The 18,418-nt window shown below is 40.1% G+C and overlaps 1 protein-coding gene across 1 annotated transcript in view; it reads right to left on the bottom strand.

Annotated features, from left to right (window-relative positions):
• LOC109933524 (ectonucleotide pyrophosphatase/phosphodiesterase family member 3) overlaps window positions 1-16,931 on the bottom strand; it is a 113,947-nt gene extending 97,016 nt beyond the window's left edge. Inside the window, exons 1-5 of the mRNA XM_048597009.1 lie at window positions 16,861-16,931; window positions 14,806-14,928; window positions 11,096-11,221; window positions 10,280-10,340; window positions 6,007-6,104 (exon numbers count right to left, since the gene is read on the bottom strand). Coding sequence (XP_048452966.1) covers window positions 6,007-6,104; window positions 10,280-10,340; window positions 11,096-11,221; window positions 14,806-14,928; window position 16,861 — 409 coding nt within the window. The 5' untranslated portion in view covers window positions 16,862-16,931. The remainder of the gene's footprint in view (window positions 1-6,006; window positions 6,105-10,279; window positions 10,341-11,095; window positions 11,222-14,805; window positions 14,929-16,860) is intronic.
• Window positions 16,932-18,418: the final 1,487 nt, after the last annotated feature.

The following is an 18,418-nucleotide window of genomic DNA, read 5'->3' as shown; positions in this document are numbered from 1 at the left end:
GGTACAAAATGATACATTTGAGTTAGTGCTAAACTCTATAGGCGAAGGGACAGTTGTACAGTAATTAAAGCATAACTGCAGTTATCCTGCAAATGTAATCTACATCTACATTTTTGGAGCAAAGGAATGGAGAATTCTTGGGATTAAAAATCATTCTGTGCTGACACTAAACTAAAACGACAAATGTATCAACTGGAAATAATGTTGAATCACTGAAATTTGTGTGCAACAAGGTACAGTTAGAAATGATTTCATTCTTAGCAAGTTAACCTCAACATTGTGAAATCCAGTTGAAAATGTTGAAAATCCCTTAAAGTTTGTAAGCAGGGAAGATAGGAATCCAGGAAAATTACTTCTTTGAAAGGGAGGTGAAATTTTGGAACTTATTACTCAGTTTGTTGTTGCCAAATTAAACTTCAGCCCTAACTAAAGATTAATTCTGAGGGATTGCATGTAAAAATAAAGTCACCTCCATGTTTTGTGGCAAAAGTCATTTTGAAATATTAAATAATAAAATTGTGCAGATTGGGGCCTTTCATAGTTAACGTTTCGGGTCCCGTGACCCTTTCTCAGAGGAAGGGTCACTGGTCCCGAAACGTTAACTCTGTTTTCTCCTTCACAAATGCTGCCAGACCTGCTGAGCTTTTCCAGCAACTTTGTTTTATTCCTGATTTACAGCATCTGAAGTTCTTTCGATTTTTATAGGGGTCTTTCATGTTCAATATATATTGAGCTACCTGTCTAAAGCACACAATGAAAATCAAGTGGAAACCTTCCAGAACCTGTGTGCTTTTATTTCAAATGCATGAAAATCAAGCTGGCTCCATTACAGGCATAGACCTGTCTAGAATCATTTATATTCAAGTGTTGTAAGATTAACATGGATATGGAATTGGTTGAGTGACAGGAAACAAAGAGCATTAGTGAATGGATCTTTGCAGCCTTAAGAACAGTTTGTAGTGGAGACCCCAGACTCAGTTTTAGAACCTTTGCTTTTTTTGATTTATATTAATGACCTAATCCTTGTTGAACAGGGCACAATTTCAAAGTTTGTAAATAATACAGTTCTGGGAAGACAGTGATGACAGCAGAAATTGAGTACAGAGAAGATTCACAAGAATGGTTCCAGCCATGGAGAACGTGAGTGAAAGATACATTAGAGAAATTAGGACTGTCTTTCATAGAGAAAAGAAAACCAAAAGAGATTTGGTGTAGGTATTCAAAACTATGATGGATTTGGACTGAACAGACAGAGAGAAGCTGTTCCCCTTTTTGAAAGAATACAGAATATGAGGGCACAGATTTAATTAAAACTAATTTTAAAAAGCAAAAGTGAATTGAAAAAATGCTTTCACAACGAGTTAAGGTCTAGAATGTTCTGCCTGAAAGTGTGGTGAAGGGAGGTTCAAATAGACCACTAACAGGGGAGTATAAGACATTTACCTGAAAATGTGCAGGGTCACAGGGACTAGATGGGGGTATGGCACAAAGTAAAATCCTCTTTCAGAGAGTCAGTACAGACATGATGGGCTAAACGGCCATCTTCTGCACCGTAAACAGTCCTTGGTTTTCTGATTCATTAAAAACAGATTTTTGATTTCAGCAAAGCTTTTTCTTTAAAGCTTCCACCAAAATTTCTAAATTGTTTGAAGATTAAACAATGTTGCATTTTTCTTCAAATATGGAGCTGGATATTACATGCCCCTATTTGGTATGTTTTGGGCAGGAGTCACGTAATAAAGAGAGAGTGGCTGGCTCACCAGCTTCCCGCACATGCCTGAGCTGGCCCCCTTAGTACAGAGGTTGGCTGTGTCTCAAAATCAGTAATCCACCATAATCTGTAAATAAATAACTAAGGGTAGATTGAGCTGATTAAAAGTTCAATTGACTCCAATGTCATATTGTCCTTGCTAAGATATGCTTGGTATAGGCAGGCAGGCAGGAGTGAGATTCTTGGTTGTTTTGTTAAAGTGTCTATAATGGCAGGAGGAAGTGGGTGCTGTCATTGCAGAGTGCTCCTTGTCCACTCCAGCCACAAATTGAGAAGGTAGCACAGCTCTCCTTTCTTTCCGTCCTCACATTCTTTAAACACCAACCCCGCATATCCCTCCCAGAATTGACAAAAGGACATCATTCTAAAGCCCCCAGGCTTACATGGAGTGAAAATCCATCAGGCATTCTGTCTGACTTGCCTGCAATGCTGGCATTGCCCACTGTGGAGCGCTAGCACTGCTGGGTCTATTGCATCTGCCATCCAATCTAATTGTCTGGCAGCAGAGGGTGTGACCACCTGACTATGAGGGCAGCAATCTCTCTTGGACCTTGTTTATTTCCCCATACAGAGCTGGTAGGCTGGGGATGGCGATGGTGGTTAGTTCTTCCAGGCTGGTCAGCTGGCTGCTCATTTTCTTTCTGGGGTGGTTGGGGTCAGGGGTGGGGGTGCCGGTGGGAGTAGTACATAATATTCATCCTCTTGTTTCAGTCAGTCATACTGCCCTATAGATACATAGAAAATAGGAACAGCAGTACATCATTCAGCCCTTTGAGCCTGATCCACCATTGATCATGGCTAATCATTCAACTCATTACCCTATTTGAACTTTCATAGAATCACAGAACCCCGACAGTGCGGAAACAGGCCATTTGGCCCAAAAAGTCCACACCACCCCTCTGAAGAGCATCCCACCCAGACTCATTCCCTTACTGTTGTATTTCCCATATCTAACCCAAACATCCCTAGGCACTACAGCATAGCCAATCCACCTACCCTGCACATCTTTGGACTGTGGGAGGAAACCAGAGCACACCCACACAGACACAGGGAGAATGTGCAAACTCCACACAGGTAGTTGCCTGAGGCTAGAATTGAACCCAGGTCACTAGTGCTGTAAGGCAGCAGTGCTAACCACTAAGCCACCATTTCTTTCCATCCCACTAGGGTCTAAAAGCTATAACTATCACATTCTTGAAAACATTAGACATTCTGACCTGAATAGCTTTCAATGGCAAAGAACTGCACAGACTCACCACTCTCTGGGTGAAGAAATTCCTCCACATCTCAGACCTAAATGATGTACCTGATATCCACAAACTGTGATCCTGATACTGGATTCCCCAGTCACTGGGAACATCCTTCCTCTGTTTACCATTTTTTGTCCTGTCAGAATTTTACAAGTTAACTTATCTTTACTATCAGCAGGAGTATTCTTGCAGAATGAAACTCTAGAATCCCATTGCCCCACGGTAGGTTATTAAATGATAGTTTTTCCTTAGGTCATTCAGCCCTTTGTGTCCACACCGCCCCTCCAAACAGCATTCCACCTAGACCCACCCTATCTCTGTAACCCTGCATTTCCCATGGCTAATCCTGCATATCCCTGGACATTTAAGTCCTCCCACAATGAAGTAGGCAAATGAACAAACGGGACAGTATAATAAAGGTGGTTGCTTACCCTGATATACTGTTGTAAGCTTGAATAGATCACATGCTCTCACCAATATGAGATTCTAATGTCCTTAAGATTAAGAAAATATTTTGTCACATCCTGAGGAAAGCACTCGTCTTTTAAATGAGGTCACCAAGCTCTTCCAGGATTAATTACATTGGCCCTGACGGTTTCTAGGATTTTGCTGTGGTCTTCAATGGATCTTAAGCTAACTCTCCATTCAGGCTTTTGAGAGGGTAATGATCAGAATTCCAAGGACAGCCCACATTCTCCCAGAAATACATAGGTCAGATTTTCACAATCGAGGTAGGGACTTCAAGTTGGGAAATAGCTTGCAGCAGGCAAGGGTGGTCCGTAAGACACAACTTTTGGCTCAGGGAAGCACGAGTGGTAGAGACAGATACAGACTGCAGGTAGCCAAGGAACCACCAGATGCTGAAGCAGGCTGGTTAACAGGCCTACCGTGGTTATCAGAGTTGTTTTGCTAAATATCAGGCTATCTAATCCTCACCCCTCTATACCCTCATTCCCATCCACTACCTATACTTTATCCATCTTAACACACACCAGTCTATGCCCGCTAGCAACCACCAATGGTTTCTTACAATCTTCATGCCAGCCCATGCCCCTCCAACCAAACGACTGACCACCATGTTGTCTATGCCAACTAATTTGCAGGGCCCCTTATAGACCCTGTGCCAACTTAATGACAATGCCTAATCCACCACCCTTTGCCCTTATATACTCCATGGTTACTCACCCATATCCACATTTGGCAGGCCTCAGCGGTCAAGCGGAGGTAAAATATAAATTCAAAGTATCTAATACAGAGTTAACAATATAAAGAAGATCTCAATCTCATTGCCTCAGAATTTTGCCCTTTTTTACACTGACAGAATATTAGCAAAACAAGGACTTCATTTTAACTCTGAATGAGAGAATGAGATTTGATGTAGGTAAAAATCAGGTCTTTGATTTCATCACAGACCAGTACAACCCATGTTCCAAGCAGACATTATGGTCCTTCTATCGGCTTGGCTTCATCCAGGCCTCAGGCCACCTGTGAATGAGTTTGGTGGTCTGGCTGTGGAGGGGGATATTTTCATTTAAGACTTAGAAGTTGGCAAGGGAGAACATCTATCTTAAGGTGCAATCCCTGCCCCCATCTTCCATCGATCCTCCTTCCTCATCACTCCTCTCTTGCTCTCAGGATTCTGTTTCTCTAGAGCCAGAGGACAACCCATTGACCCTACACTTCGAGACCCTGCCTGCTATAATTGGTTAGACATAAACTAGCCAATCAAATTAGCCAATTCAGGAAAAATCATTGTTGGACGACAATTTCGCACAGAGGGTAGATTACAGTGGCCACCAAGGTGCGTTTTGAGGCAGGTTGGACATGTAATCAAATCGGAAGATGAAGACGGGGGCTCCATTACCTTCCTGCCTGTCCCCCCTCCCCCCACCCACCATTAAGTATGTGGTGGACAAGCTCATGGATGACCTTCCCACTCAATGTCAGGTCAGATCCTTAGGTGAGCTATTATTGTCTACTTCAGGGACTCAGACCATTGCCACTGGGACTCAACCAGCAGCAAAAATGGGGTAGTTGCCAGCCGGAAGCCTGCAAAGGAAAACTCTGTTACAATTGCTTGCAGGCTACTAGAAGGATGCCACATTGTCAGACATTCAATAACTGATTGAGAGAGCTGGCACTATGAAGGTGTCTGATCAGAGCCCAACACCTTCTCCTTCCTTCATAGACTCTCGCTGAACCTGGACCTCTGGCAGGTTCCATTATACCCCATGGAAAAATTCCCATTGTCAGATTAAAGACTAGCACAGTTTGGGTTTGAGATACCCTACCCTCAGGTCTCAAATCCTGTGGGGAAAATTCTACCCAGGGAAGGAGATTAAGCTATGTGATCAAAGATTAGGCCAAGTAAATAGTTTTCAGGAAGTTTTTATAAGTGGAATGGAAGGAAGTGAGGATCAAAGTTTTAGATTACATATATTTCATTCACTTGAGGGACACCTGCTGGCAAGAACTTGCACTCCTAAAACATAGTAAATCCAGTGATTCGGGTTCAATTCTCAATTCCGCAAGTCCTCAAAAATTGATCATTTTTGTTATACAATTTTATCACAGAAGTCATTAGACTTTCATTCCAATTATTTTACAAAAGGGTTTTTTTTAAAAAATCCAAAGGATATTTCCAGCATTTTGAAAAATTGCATTTGCATGTATTTATTTCCAAGTTAATGAGAACACAGATTTGAAAATGTTAAATTGTGGAAACAAACAGCTTGAAATTTTGCTGCATGTAACACCTTGTACTTTTTTTAAAGTTATTAATCAATACTCTTACTTATTCCTTTGGTTAAAATAACAGATAGGAAAGATCCCATTGAATGCATTAGTACTTTGGGTACTATAGCTGTACAGCAGAATATCAACCCAAAACTATGTTTACTTGAATAGTGATTTAATGATATTGTCTGTAAACACATACTCCAGCCATTGGATGCTTTCAGTTTGTTTGGATTTTCAGTTACTTACTGAGTTTGGCAATAACGGGCATCAAACCATACCAGGTCTTTAAATACTCAGCTCTGAAACCATCTAATGAAACCAATATCAATGGTGGTTGAGAAAACCTGAAATTTAAGAACCAGATGTTATATTATTTCTGCATAACTTATAGTGTTGTCAGGTATATATCGCAGTTTTTCTCAAACTAAATTCAACAACAATACTAACATCCTGGTCAATCTGTTTAAGAGTTAGCAGAAAGACTGCAAAACAAAAGACCATATTGTAGTGAGATGTATTGGCCTACCAAATTACAAACAAAACTCCCAAAATTCATTGGTATTTCTGGCACCTTCCCCACTTGAGATCACTGCGAGCTTGTTAAAATTCATCCCAGACCTGTTTGGTTCCTCATTCAAAGGCGCTCAATACCTGTTTGTGGGACCTGGCATTGAGTACAAGCTGGGGGAAACCACCGTGAGTCACCCCTTCCTGTAAATTCCCCTCATGTTTACTGTCTGGCATGCCCCACTGAGCCTTGAGTGGGTACAATACTCATAACAACTACTGCATCCCTCTGGTGCTTACTGTAAATTGCATCCAGTGGGTGGGATGTCTGGTCCTGGCATCCTTGATCTTAGCAAAAGGCCCATTGTTGCCTAGTTAATTGGCAGACCTTACTGAAAAAAAAGTGAATTAGTGTGGTCAATACCCCCATTGCCTCCATTAAACAATGCTTTTGGTCTCTGACAAGATAAAATATGCAGTCAGAAAAACAAATTCCCAGGTCAGCAACTTTATAGATCCTAGAGTACCTTCGAATAATTGTCCTTTGTCCTTTCATGGGATGTTGGTGTTGCTTCAAGCAGCTGCTAACTAAAACACTTGGTTGATAGCTCTGTAGTCCAAACAGCACCACTGGGAGCAGTGGCCATGGAGGAATTGGGAGGGGGGGGCCTCGCAGTGTGTGGAGAGGTCACGATCAAGAGTCCATAAGTGTGGTGCCCATATTGCCTACTGTCCCAACGCTGATTGGGGTAACCTGTCAGCCATCCCATCCCCCAATTTCTAATCTTTGATTTTTATCCCCCAGGCCCAAAATTGGGGCCAGATGAGGAAAGCCCTTAATGATCTCAAATGGGACAAGGGTTTGTCAGTCAAAGTCCATACAGGTCAGGAGCAGGGAGGTAAGCAGCAGTAAGGACACTTTGAGAATTTTAGAACATGCCACCCTAAATTCCTACTCATGGGGGCCCATATATTTCAGCCCCAGATATGATTTCATCTAATCTCATCTCAGGCCAACAGTTAATTACTCCATCTGTTTTGCAATAAAAACTGGTAAATCATTCGCCTTCCTAATTACTTAGTGAACTTGCATGTTAACTTCCTGGAGTTCATATCCAAAGGTTATACAATTCCCTCTATATAAAAATATTGACTCACCATTTAAAATTATTCAGCTTTTCCATTTATCATACAAAAGTAAAAAATTTTGCACTTCACTGTGTCATATGCTATCTGATATTTTCTAGTACAATCATTTAAACTTTTTATGTCCCTTTGCATTTTCCTCACAATTTACTGTCAGCTAGCTTTGTATCATAAACAAACTTGTTAAGGATTACATTCCGTGCCTTCATTATTGGCAGCAATAATAACTAATCAAGGCCTGAGATTAATCTTTATGGCACTCCATTAGTTTTACCCCATTTTTCACAAAATGATATATTTATCACTACTGTTTTCTGCTAATTAACCAATCATCAATCCATGCTTTTATATTATTCTGTACCACATAATGTTAAAGCATGGGCAATAACCTTTTAGCTGCCATCTTATCAAATACCTTCTGAAGCTCCAAACACACTACATTCACTGGTTTCTCCTTATCTACTCTTCTGGTTATACCTGAAAATCCTCCATTCATTTATCAATACTATCTCCCTTTCATCAAACTGTTAACTCTGCCTCACCTTTTTAGAATTTCCTAACTATCTAGTTACTATATCCTTAATAATAGATTTTATCATTTTACTTGGTCCTGTAGTTCTTGGTTGCCAATCCCCACTCTTCTTTTGAACAGTGGAGTCAGGTTCGCTACTTTGCAATCCAGGAGGCCTATTCTAGAATCAAGGGAATTCTGAAAGATTAAAACTAATGCATCAGCTATTTTTCTAATGTTAGGCTGAAGGCCATCACGTCTAGAGGATTAATTGGCTGTTAGTCCAATTAATTTTTCTAGTGCCTTTTCTTTATTATAATTAATTACTTTAAGATTTTCACTCTCATTGGTTTTCACAATTTTACTTCCCTTATTTCCTCTACTGCGAAGAGAGATTCAAAATACTAGCTTAACATCCCTGACATTTTTCTTTGCCTTTTTTTCCTATCTCTGCCTCTAAAGGAGCCACATTCAGTTTTGTTTATCTCTTTCTTTCCACATTCTTGTTACTCCAATCTTGATTTATATTTCTTGCTAATTTACTCACATTCTATTTGTGTAATCATTGTTAATTTCTTGATCATACTTTGTTAACTTTTCAAAACCTCACAAACCTCAGCTATGCTTCCCCTTATAGTAATATTGCAAGTCTGTTCTTTTGCATGAATACAAACCTTACTGTCTTTACTTAGCCATGATTGCATCACTTCTTAAATTTTCAATGGAATGTGTACTCTTTGCAAATTATAAATTGTTTCTTCAAATATTTGTCATTGCTTAACTACTATCATATATTCCATCTAATTTCATAACCTGCCCCCACTAATTTGCCCTTTTACCACTGCAACTAGTTTTGTATTAACTTAATCCTTAGTTTCAGTGTTTACCACATCACTGTCAAACTTGATATGAAATTCCTCCATGCTACAATCACTCCTCCTCAGGGAGACATTTACAATTTGATTACTGTCTCATAAAGCAAGAATCCGTCTCAAATGGCTAGTTCCCTATTTAGTTCCTCAAAATATTATTGTAGGAAACAATACTGAATACATTTATTAAACATATCCTCCAAGTCACTTCTGCCAATTTGGCTTGACCAGCATACATGAAGATTTAAATGCCTTCATGTTGATTGTATTATCCTTGTTACATGTTTCTCTATGTTTCTTTATGATTTATATTTAGTCAGGTGAGCTGCAAATTGAACTTACCAATGTTCTGTGAATTATAAATTATTACACCATAAGACCACAAGAAATAGGAACCAGAGTAGGCCATTTGGCCCCTCGAGCCTGTTATACCATTCAATAGGATCATGGCTGATCCAATATTCCTCATGTCCTTCCTGCCCTTTCCCCATAACCTTTGATTCCCCTCCTGATCAAGAATGTGGCAAGGAGTTCCAAAGACTCACAACCTTATGATAGAAGAAATTCCTCCTCATCTCAGTCTTAAATTGGCACCCCTTTATTCTGAGACTATGCCCTCTGGTCCTAGACTCTCCTATGAGGAGAAACATCCTCTGAGCTCTGTAAGAATCCTAGGAGAACATTGATTCTATATCCTTATTTCTGGGTTAAAACTCTTTCTCTCTACTGATTTCATTGTGTAATTTATAATCGGATATAACGCACCTCATTGTCCATTTGGCTATCCTTTCTAAATCTAAGTTCCTAACTTTGGTATTCCCAGGGGATTTATATTTCAGTAATAGCTAGGTAAACATACATCTATTTTTGTTATTAAATCATCTATCTTGTTATGCATTCTTTGTGCATACAAATATGGAGCTGATTTTAAATTCTTAATTTTTACACTGATGTGAACCTTGGCCATTCTCCCTATTCACATTTTTAAACTTTGTCCCTTCCTGGTTCAATATGGGTCGATTTTATTCAATCTGCTACTTAGATTTTTTCTCTTCAGACTTAAATGTTTTCTTCCATGAACTTGTCAGCCTTCAACTCTTCTACAAATAGTGTCACAGGATCTTTTACATACAATGGTGAGAGTGGATGGGACCTTGGTTTAACCTGTTATTTGAAATATGGCACCTCCAAAAATCCCTCAATCAACCTTTTGACTCAAAGATGAATGTGCCATCATAGTTAACACATTAGATCCCTGCAAACTTAGAACACTCAGGATATTTGCAAAACTGGGTAAATTTGTAATTACAGTCAGAAAATTGATTATACACAGAAGATAAAATGTATACTGTGCTAGTAAATCAAATAATGATTTCATTTGATGTAATCTGGCCAGTTTCTCATTCTAAATGTAGTTGTATTTTTCCGTTCCCTCTACAAAACAAAATAGCTGATGGACTTTTCAGGTTACTGCATGTCTTACCCTGATGGACATTGAGAATCATTAATTTCTTCACACTTATCTTCCACCCAAGGTGTTTCCGCTACACAAGAAACAAAATCACTGAAATTAACATTTGAAACTTACAAGTTGCTCTCATACTCGGTACTGCTTTTAAATTAAATGAAGTTATGGTGTATTCATAATCTCAAACTGTGCCTACAACAGATGATGACAAACAAATATTTTCTCAAGTGCTTGACACACACAAATGAGACTTGAATTTATGTTTTAATTTAAATAACCTCACAGGATATGTAATTTTAGTTTGTCCTAAAATAGTTCACATTCATTATCACTACATGACAATTGGTCAATAATGGAGTACTTTCCAGGTAAGTAATAGCATCATTACTTTTTAAAGTCTACATACATGATCTAGTTGAAGAAGTTCTCAGGTCTTTCAGCCATAGATCACCAATGTTCTGATAACTTCATAGAACTCTTTGGTCTATGTGCTTGTCATTGAAAGTATACAGTAAATATCACACATATCGCAATTGTATTAAGGCACCACAGACTGCAACAGGCTCAATGGCAAAATGTTGAACTTCATTATACTTTCCATAATGTCCAATTTGAAATGTTTGGGAATGTAAATTTTTATATTTTATGAGTGAAGTATATTTTTGTGAAAAAAAGGTGGCAAGTCTACAGAGGGCACGATGGTTTATGCTGTTACCACAACTTCAGAGGTGGAAAAGATTATAGATGAATCAAGATACGATGTGGATAACTGCAGTCTTAAGCATTTAAGGCAGGGCTAATGTTAAAATTTGCATGGTTGAAACTCCTTACCTTTACAAACAGTCCTGTAATCAGTGCAACAATCACCATTTTCCAAACAATCATCAGAACATGAACAGCGGCTGGCAGGTAAGCGAATCTCACCACAGCGGAACTTGGTGCATGTCCAGAGTTCAGCTAAATTACAAAATATTCAGTTAATCCAGCTTCCTAATGAAGAAGAAACTGTACAGTTAGAATGGCAATCTGTGATTAACATGCATCTGACATTCTAAATGAAAAGTAAAAAGCATTCTATCAAACTTATAAAGATGTTAAAGTGTTTAATTTATAATAAATCATTACACTTGTTATGTAGTCCATCATTTCTTATGTAGTGAGAAGGTCCTGACCACCACTCTATGGGAAGGATGCGATTGCACTGGAATGGGTATAAATTAGTTTTACCAAGTTGTTGCCTGAGATGGAGTATTTCAGGTAAGAAGAGAGGCTAGATAAGCTTGTTTATTTTGGGGTAGAGAAGTTTGAGGGGATCCTAATAGAAGTGTGTAAGATTATGAGGGGCATAGAAAGCAGCTGTTCCCCTTAGTTGAAGGATCAACATAAGGGCGCATAATTTTCAAGTGAAAAGCAAGATGTCTTTTAAGGGATTTGAGGAAAAACTTTTTCACCCAGAGGATTGGTGTGGGGTTGGGAGAGGTTCTGGAATGCAATGTCTGAGAGGGTGGTTGAGGCAGGTAACCTCACAACCTTTAAAAAGTACTTGGATGAACACCTGATATGTCATGATATTCAGGCTGGACCTAGTACAGGAAGGTGAGGCTAATGTGTGCAGTGTAGTGTGGTATACTTTTGGTGGTACAGACTCAATGGCTTGAAGGGCCTCTTCTGTGCTGTGTGATTCTCTGAGGGAGACCTTATTAATAACAATAAGATGACTGGTTTGGTTATTGTTTTTTGTGGGAAGGGTTTTGTTCAGGGCCTTAAAGATATTAATAGTGCGGCTGAAATTTTAACTTTTATCTGAGGCACTGGAACAGGCAACAGAAAGTCAGTTTAATATCTTACTTTTAGACAGCGACATTTTTGGAATTCAACATTTGTGAAACAAACACCCACTCCTTATTACAAACTGGAAGGTTTCTATCCAGCTAATTGCGGTTAGTCAGGGATCAAAGGTAGAATCCTAGTTATTGAATTCTGCTTTATTGAGTACAGCACATGTCTTTATGTGGCTTATTTTACTGTGAGAGATGATGCGTTGCATGGGTCAAACACAACTGCCAATATTATAATACTGAATGTTTCCCTATATGTTTGCCATGTAACATATACAATAAAGACTGGAGCTGAATTTTACCAAATATTGACTGTGTCAGCTTTGGGAGACCTTTCTTTTATCCATTCATGGTATGTGAGCATCACCTGCGAGGCTGCATTTATTACCCAGACCTAACTGCCCAGAGGGCAGTTAAGAGTCTACCACATTGCTGTTGGTTTGGAGTCACATGTAGGCCAGACCAGGTAGGGACAGCAGGTTCCCTTCCCTAAAGGACGTTAGTGAACCAGATGAGTTTTTCTTACAATTGACAATGGATTCATGGTCATCATTTGACTCTTAATTCCAGATTTTTATTGAATTCAAATTTCGCCATCTACTGTGGCGGGATTCGAACCCAAGTCCCCAGACATTACCAGGGTTTCTAAAATAATATTCTAGCAATAATACCACTAGGATATCACCTCCCCATAATGAAAGGTTTTATTCTCTAAAAGCTGCAGTGAGTAATTTCATGCAATTCTCCACTGCTCATCTTATTAGCATTTACCTCCATGGTGCTGTTCTCATGCACAGCAGTGAGTTGCTAGCCAGTGCTGGGACCTTCTGGCATTCACATCCCAGGCACTATATTTAAACCCCAGTTGTGCACCACATCAAATTCTGAAGTAACCGCCTGAGTCAGTGCAGTGTCCATGGTCTAGAGGAATGCATAGCTATGCCACAAAAAGGATAAAGACCTTTTACATTCGCAATGGTAAGTACCACCATCTTCTCTCTGCTGCCTCATAGTCGCGATAACTTTGTTACTGCACCTTTCCACCAACAAGGCTACACACTTCCAATGATAAGATTGGTTATTAATTCTTCACCTCCAGCAAAAGGGAGAATAAATTGTTGGAGGTCAATAATTCTGTCCCAAAATGCCACTGTAGGAATTTCTGAGACTAGTGACCAATGCCCAACAATGATCTGCTCCTTTATCAATGACCATCCCTCTATCATAAGATCAGATGTGGGGATGTTCATTGATGATTGCACTATGTTCAGCACCATTCATGACTCTGCAGATGCAGCAGCCTGTAACCAAGACCCTGACAACATCCAGGTTTGTGCTAACAACGGTACGTAACATTGACGCCACACAAATGCCAGATAAAGGCCATCTCCACCAAGAGAGAATCTAACTATTGCCCTTTGACATTCAATGGCATTACTGTCATTGCATTCTCCATTATCTACATCCTAGGGTTAGTAAACTAAACTGGACCAGCCATATAAATATTGTGACTACAAGAATAGGTTACAGCTAGAAACTTTTTGCTGATCAAATCACCTCCTATCTTCCCAATACTGACCACAATCTGCAAAGTACAAGTCAGGAGTGTGATGGAATATTCTCAATTTGCCTGGATGGGTGCAGTTCCAATGACACTCAAGAATTTCCAGCAACATCCAGGACAAACCAATCTTCTTGACTGACTTGATTTGATTTGATTTATTGCTATCCCATTTACTGAGATACAGTGAAAAGTGGTGTTTTGTGTGCTCTACAGGCAGATTGTACTATACAAAGTGCATCAGGTAGCAGAACAGAGTATAGAATACGGTGTTACAACCGCAGAGAAGGTGCAGAGAGAGAGAGATCAACATTAACATTTGAGAGTTCCGTTCAAAAGATTGACAACAGTATTGTTATCAATTCTTTTCATTGTTATAGATTGCCATCCCATCCACCACCTTCAACATTCTCCGCTTTTACCACTGTGGCAGCAGTGTTTACCATCTACCATCTACAAGATGCACTGCAGCAACCTTGGTAGCACCATGACTAATGGTGCCCACTAATGGCTCCTTCAACAATACCTTCCAATCCTGTGACGTCTACTATATTCATAAGAGCAGTAGATGCATGAAAACATGACCAACTGCAAGTTCCCCTCTCAGCCACACATCATCCTGATTTGGAATCGCACCTTTACTGTTGCTGGGTCAAAATCTTGCATGAAATGAACTGCATTTGTCTAAGAAGTCAGCTCACCACCACTTTTTCAAGGGCAACCAGGGATGAGTAAAAACAATGCTGGCCCAGTCAGCAATGGCGAAATTTCATGAATGACTTATCAAAAAATCTCACATCTATGAAACCAAGAAATGGGTGGGTTTGATGTGGTTTGGTTTCTAATTTTTTTGCATTTTACACTGACCCAATACCAACACATCCAGTATTGGGAACAACGATTCAACTCTATGTCTCTAAACCATTATTGGATTATAACGAGCATTCCTGTAAAATGATTTTCCTTTAATAAATCAGACTTTACATCCAAAACTATTGTTTTGAGTGCAGAAATTTCAAAATACATGTCCACAATATTTCCCAATATTGAAGAGTTTTCGATTAGAATTGTGGAAAAGGAGGGAAAGGGAAAGAAACTTTGAAGAAACTATGTTTGTAGAATGCTGTCTTTCTTATACTTACTTGGCTGAAGACAGATTTCTTCAAAATCCAAACAACAACTTCTAGCTTCTGTACAGAGTTTATCACAACGGCAGCCGTTACTTTTCTCATCAAAAGGTGTAAAGCATTGGTTTCTGCAGCTCACTGGAACATTAAGTAATCATTATACAAAAAAATTAAAAGATACTACTGTAATGTGATAATTCAGCTCTATTTTTGAAGTCAAATCTACAGTTAGAATAAGACTGGAGAATCACTAATTGTTCAATTGGCCATTGTACTTTCCATCTGGGATTGGCATAGGAAGATTCCAGACTCTTTTCCACCGATGTAACTGATCTCATAGTTTTGGAGGAGAGTTAATCAGAGCTCCCACTGCTGTTTATGTCAATGATCCTTTCCAAAATGGGCATAATTGGCTATGGGAAAAATAAACGGACATTGCTGGAAAATCTCAGCAGGTCTGGCAGCATCTGTGAAGAAAAATCAGAGTTAATGTTTTGGGTCCAGTGACACTTCCTGAGAACTGATGGTAGCTAGGAAAATGTCAGTTTATACGCAGAAGATAGGGTGGGTGGAGGGGATAAGGAGTAAACGATAGGTGGGGAGAGAGCCCAAAGTGAGAGAAGAGCAGGTGGACAGACAAAGGAGTACAAAAAGACGGACAGGTAAACCTGCTGGCTTTTTAGCAGGATCCTAGATTGGGGTTGGGGGTGTGGATTGGTGAGTGGTTACTCCTTGACAGCCTATGGATAGTGTCCCTGGTATTAATGGACCTGTGATAAAGTCCTGCCACCTGAAAAGCCACCCATTCTTCACGCCAAATGCTATGTGTTACCTAATAAGCTTCGGCTTCCTCAAAATGACTTACTTGAGGGTTCCCCTGGACAGTAGCCATTAGTAGGCACCATTAGTCATGGCACTACCAAGGTTAGTAAACATCAGCTTCTTGCTTGGGCTGTCAACACTGGGTTGGGGTTAGAGGGCTTTCGGCTCCCTCGTTCCACCCAGGAACAGAACTTATTCATCAGTGACAGAACAACGGTGCACAGTTGAGCAAACTGGCAAATGGTTACACTTGTGAAAGGCTTAATAATAGTTCTCAAAGGTGAAACACTTGACTCGGGAAAGTGGTCATGTAAGGGTTAATAATTTAAAAAAAGGTAAAGGAAGGTATGAAAATAAACAGTTAACTTGACACAGTCAATTCAATGAGATGATCAGCAATACAGGTCAGGAAGTCCAGGCTTAATTCAAAATCAGGGTGTTAGATATTTTTCATCAGCCCAGTCAGATCTGATTTGGCACAGTCTGGGGCAGTTAGGACTTGAACCTTTCTGGCCTAGAGGAAGGGACACTACTATTGCACTGCAAGAGCCCTAACTGAAATGGAATTGACCGGATAGGGTTTCTCCTCAAGATATTCTGCTGAAACCCAAACTGAACCAGGGACCTTTAGACCTTCAGTCTAATACTCTCCCAACTGAGCTATTTTGGCTAACATAAAAAAAAATTTAATAAATCTGTTCAGATAAGTTATGACATACCTCTGTGGCAGGTAGGACTCAAACCTGAACGTTCTGGCCAAGAGGTAGGGACATTACCCCAGAAACAAAAGTGCCCCTCAGTCAGGGTGTTACTATCAGCTCAATTACCACAGGCTACACATAACAAGATCGGTCAAGGCTTTAGATCCTGTCTGCCATCCAGCTATTGCTGCTGGAAGTGTGTATGATGAATGAGGACTACTGTTTGACATGCGATACTACTGCAGTTCATGAGAGCACTGGCAATGTTTTATCATGGCTAATCAATTAGACAAGGAAGATCCCAAAGTTAGTACGCATTCCTATTGAATACATATGCCAATTTACTGGGGGTTGCAAAGTTAGCTCCTTTGAATATGTAGAAGAGGAGCCTGTTTTGAGCAATTCTTTTGGGTTGACAGGAGAAGGTAAACATGCTGGCTGTTTTTTAGCAGGCTCCTGGGTGTGGGGAAGCCTGGGTCACTGAGGAAATTTCAGTTCTTGCTGTGGCCAATCTACAGTTGTGCAAAGAATCAGAAACAAAACTCACTTGTTTTTGCAGCAGGAGGCTGCTGAGGTTTTTGGTGAAGTCCAAGTCCAAGTCCAAGTCCAAGTGATACAACAACTAAACAAACAATCAGCACCTATCAAGAAAATGTTATCACCACATTAACTCAACCAGATAATACAAATGACATAACAGAAGATGTCCAAATAAACCATAAAACTTCTGAATTCAGCACTTTGAAATCTTAAGTTCAAAGATGAAAATATCTTCTGTCATTGAAAATACACCTCTAAAAAAATCTTGCAAAATGATTGTTTACATAATGGGTGTGGAAAGTTTATAGTCCACTTCTGAAGTCAGTGTGCAATATAAACTGACTACTTTTGACAAAGCGCATTCAAAAGTTCATGAAGCAAATGATAGGTGCCAGAAATTCTCAATATGTTATCATTTGAACTAAGGATATTTGATAATAATAATTATAATTCCAGAGAATTTTCAAAATGTACGATCTATATGTTTAAAAGCTTTATTCAATCATTATATACTGAAATTGTAGATATACAGGTCTCAATTTTTGAGACACATACAATGTCTGAAATCAATTCAGTTTCTAACTTTGTTGCAGATATTATTGTTTAACTTTGACTAATTTGTCAAGCACAACTTTGTAAAGCCATGGTCTGTCATAGCTTGTCATTATCTTCCAAGTGTTCTGCTGTAACATCTTTTATAATGAACTATAGTATTCTACCCACGCTGACATCAAGCTAACCAGTCTATAATTTGTTGTTTTCTCTCTGCCTCCCTTCTTAAATAATGGGGTACCCCAGCACTGTTGTCAACAGGGCCCTCAACCAGGTCCGGCCCATCTCCCGCACTTCTGCCCTCACCCCTTCCCTTCCCTCCTGCAATAACAATAGGGCTCCCCTTGTCCTTACCTACCATCCCACCAGCATCCACATCCAGAAGATCATCAGACGCCATTTCTGTCACCTCCAGGGAGATGCCACCACGACGTATTTCCGTCCCCTCCCTTGTCCGCCTTCTGCAGGGATTGTTGCCTCCAGGACACCATGGTCCACTCTTCCTTCACCCCAACACCCCCCACAGCCCTACAGCACCTCCCCCTGCAACCGGCGAAGTTGAAACACCTGTCCATTTACCTCCTCCCTCCCCAGTATCCAAGGGCCCAAACATACCTTCCGGGTGAAACAATACTTGACTTGCACTTTCCAGAATCTAGTCTACTGCATTCGCTGCTCACAATGTGGTGTCCTCTACACTGAGGAGAAGAAGCGTAGATTGTGTAACCGCTTTGCAGAACATCTACGTTCTGCTCACAACAGAGACCCTGAGCTATCAGTTGCCTGCCACTTTAACACACCACCCTGTTCCCTGGCCAACATCTCTGTCTCTGGCTTGCTGCAGTGTTCCAGTGAAGCTCAGTATAAGCTGGAAGAACAACAACTCATTTTCTGCTTGGGGATCCTGCAGCCCTCTGGAGTCAATTCCGAGTTCAATAATTTTAGGGCCTAAGCTCTCCCATGGCCTAGCCCTCTACCACATATACCAGGCCTTGTAATCACATAGCCTGCCA

The sequence above is a fragment of the Rhincodon typus genome, chromosome 5 (assembly GCF_021869965.1).
Source record: "Rhincodon typus isolate 14 chromosome 5, sRhiTyp1.1, whole genome shotgun sequence".
NCBI classification, from domain to species: Eukaryota; Metazoa; Chordata; class Chondrichthyes; order Orectolobiformes; family Rhincodontidae; genus Rhincodon; species Rhincodon typus.
This window is presented reverse-complemented; position numbering and strand designations above follow the sequence as displayed.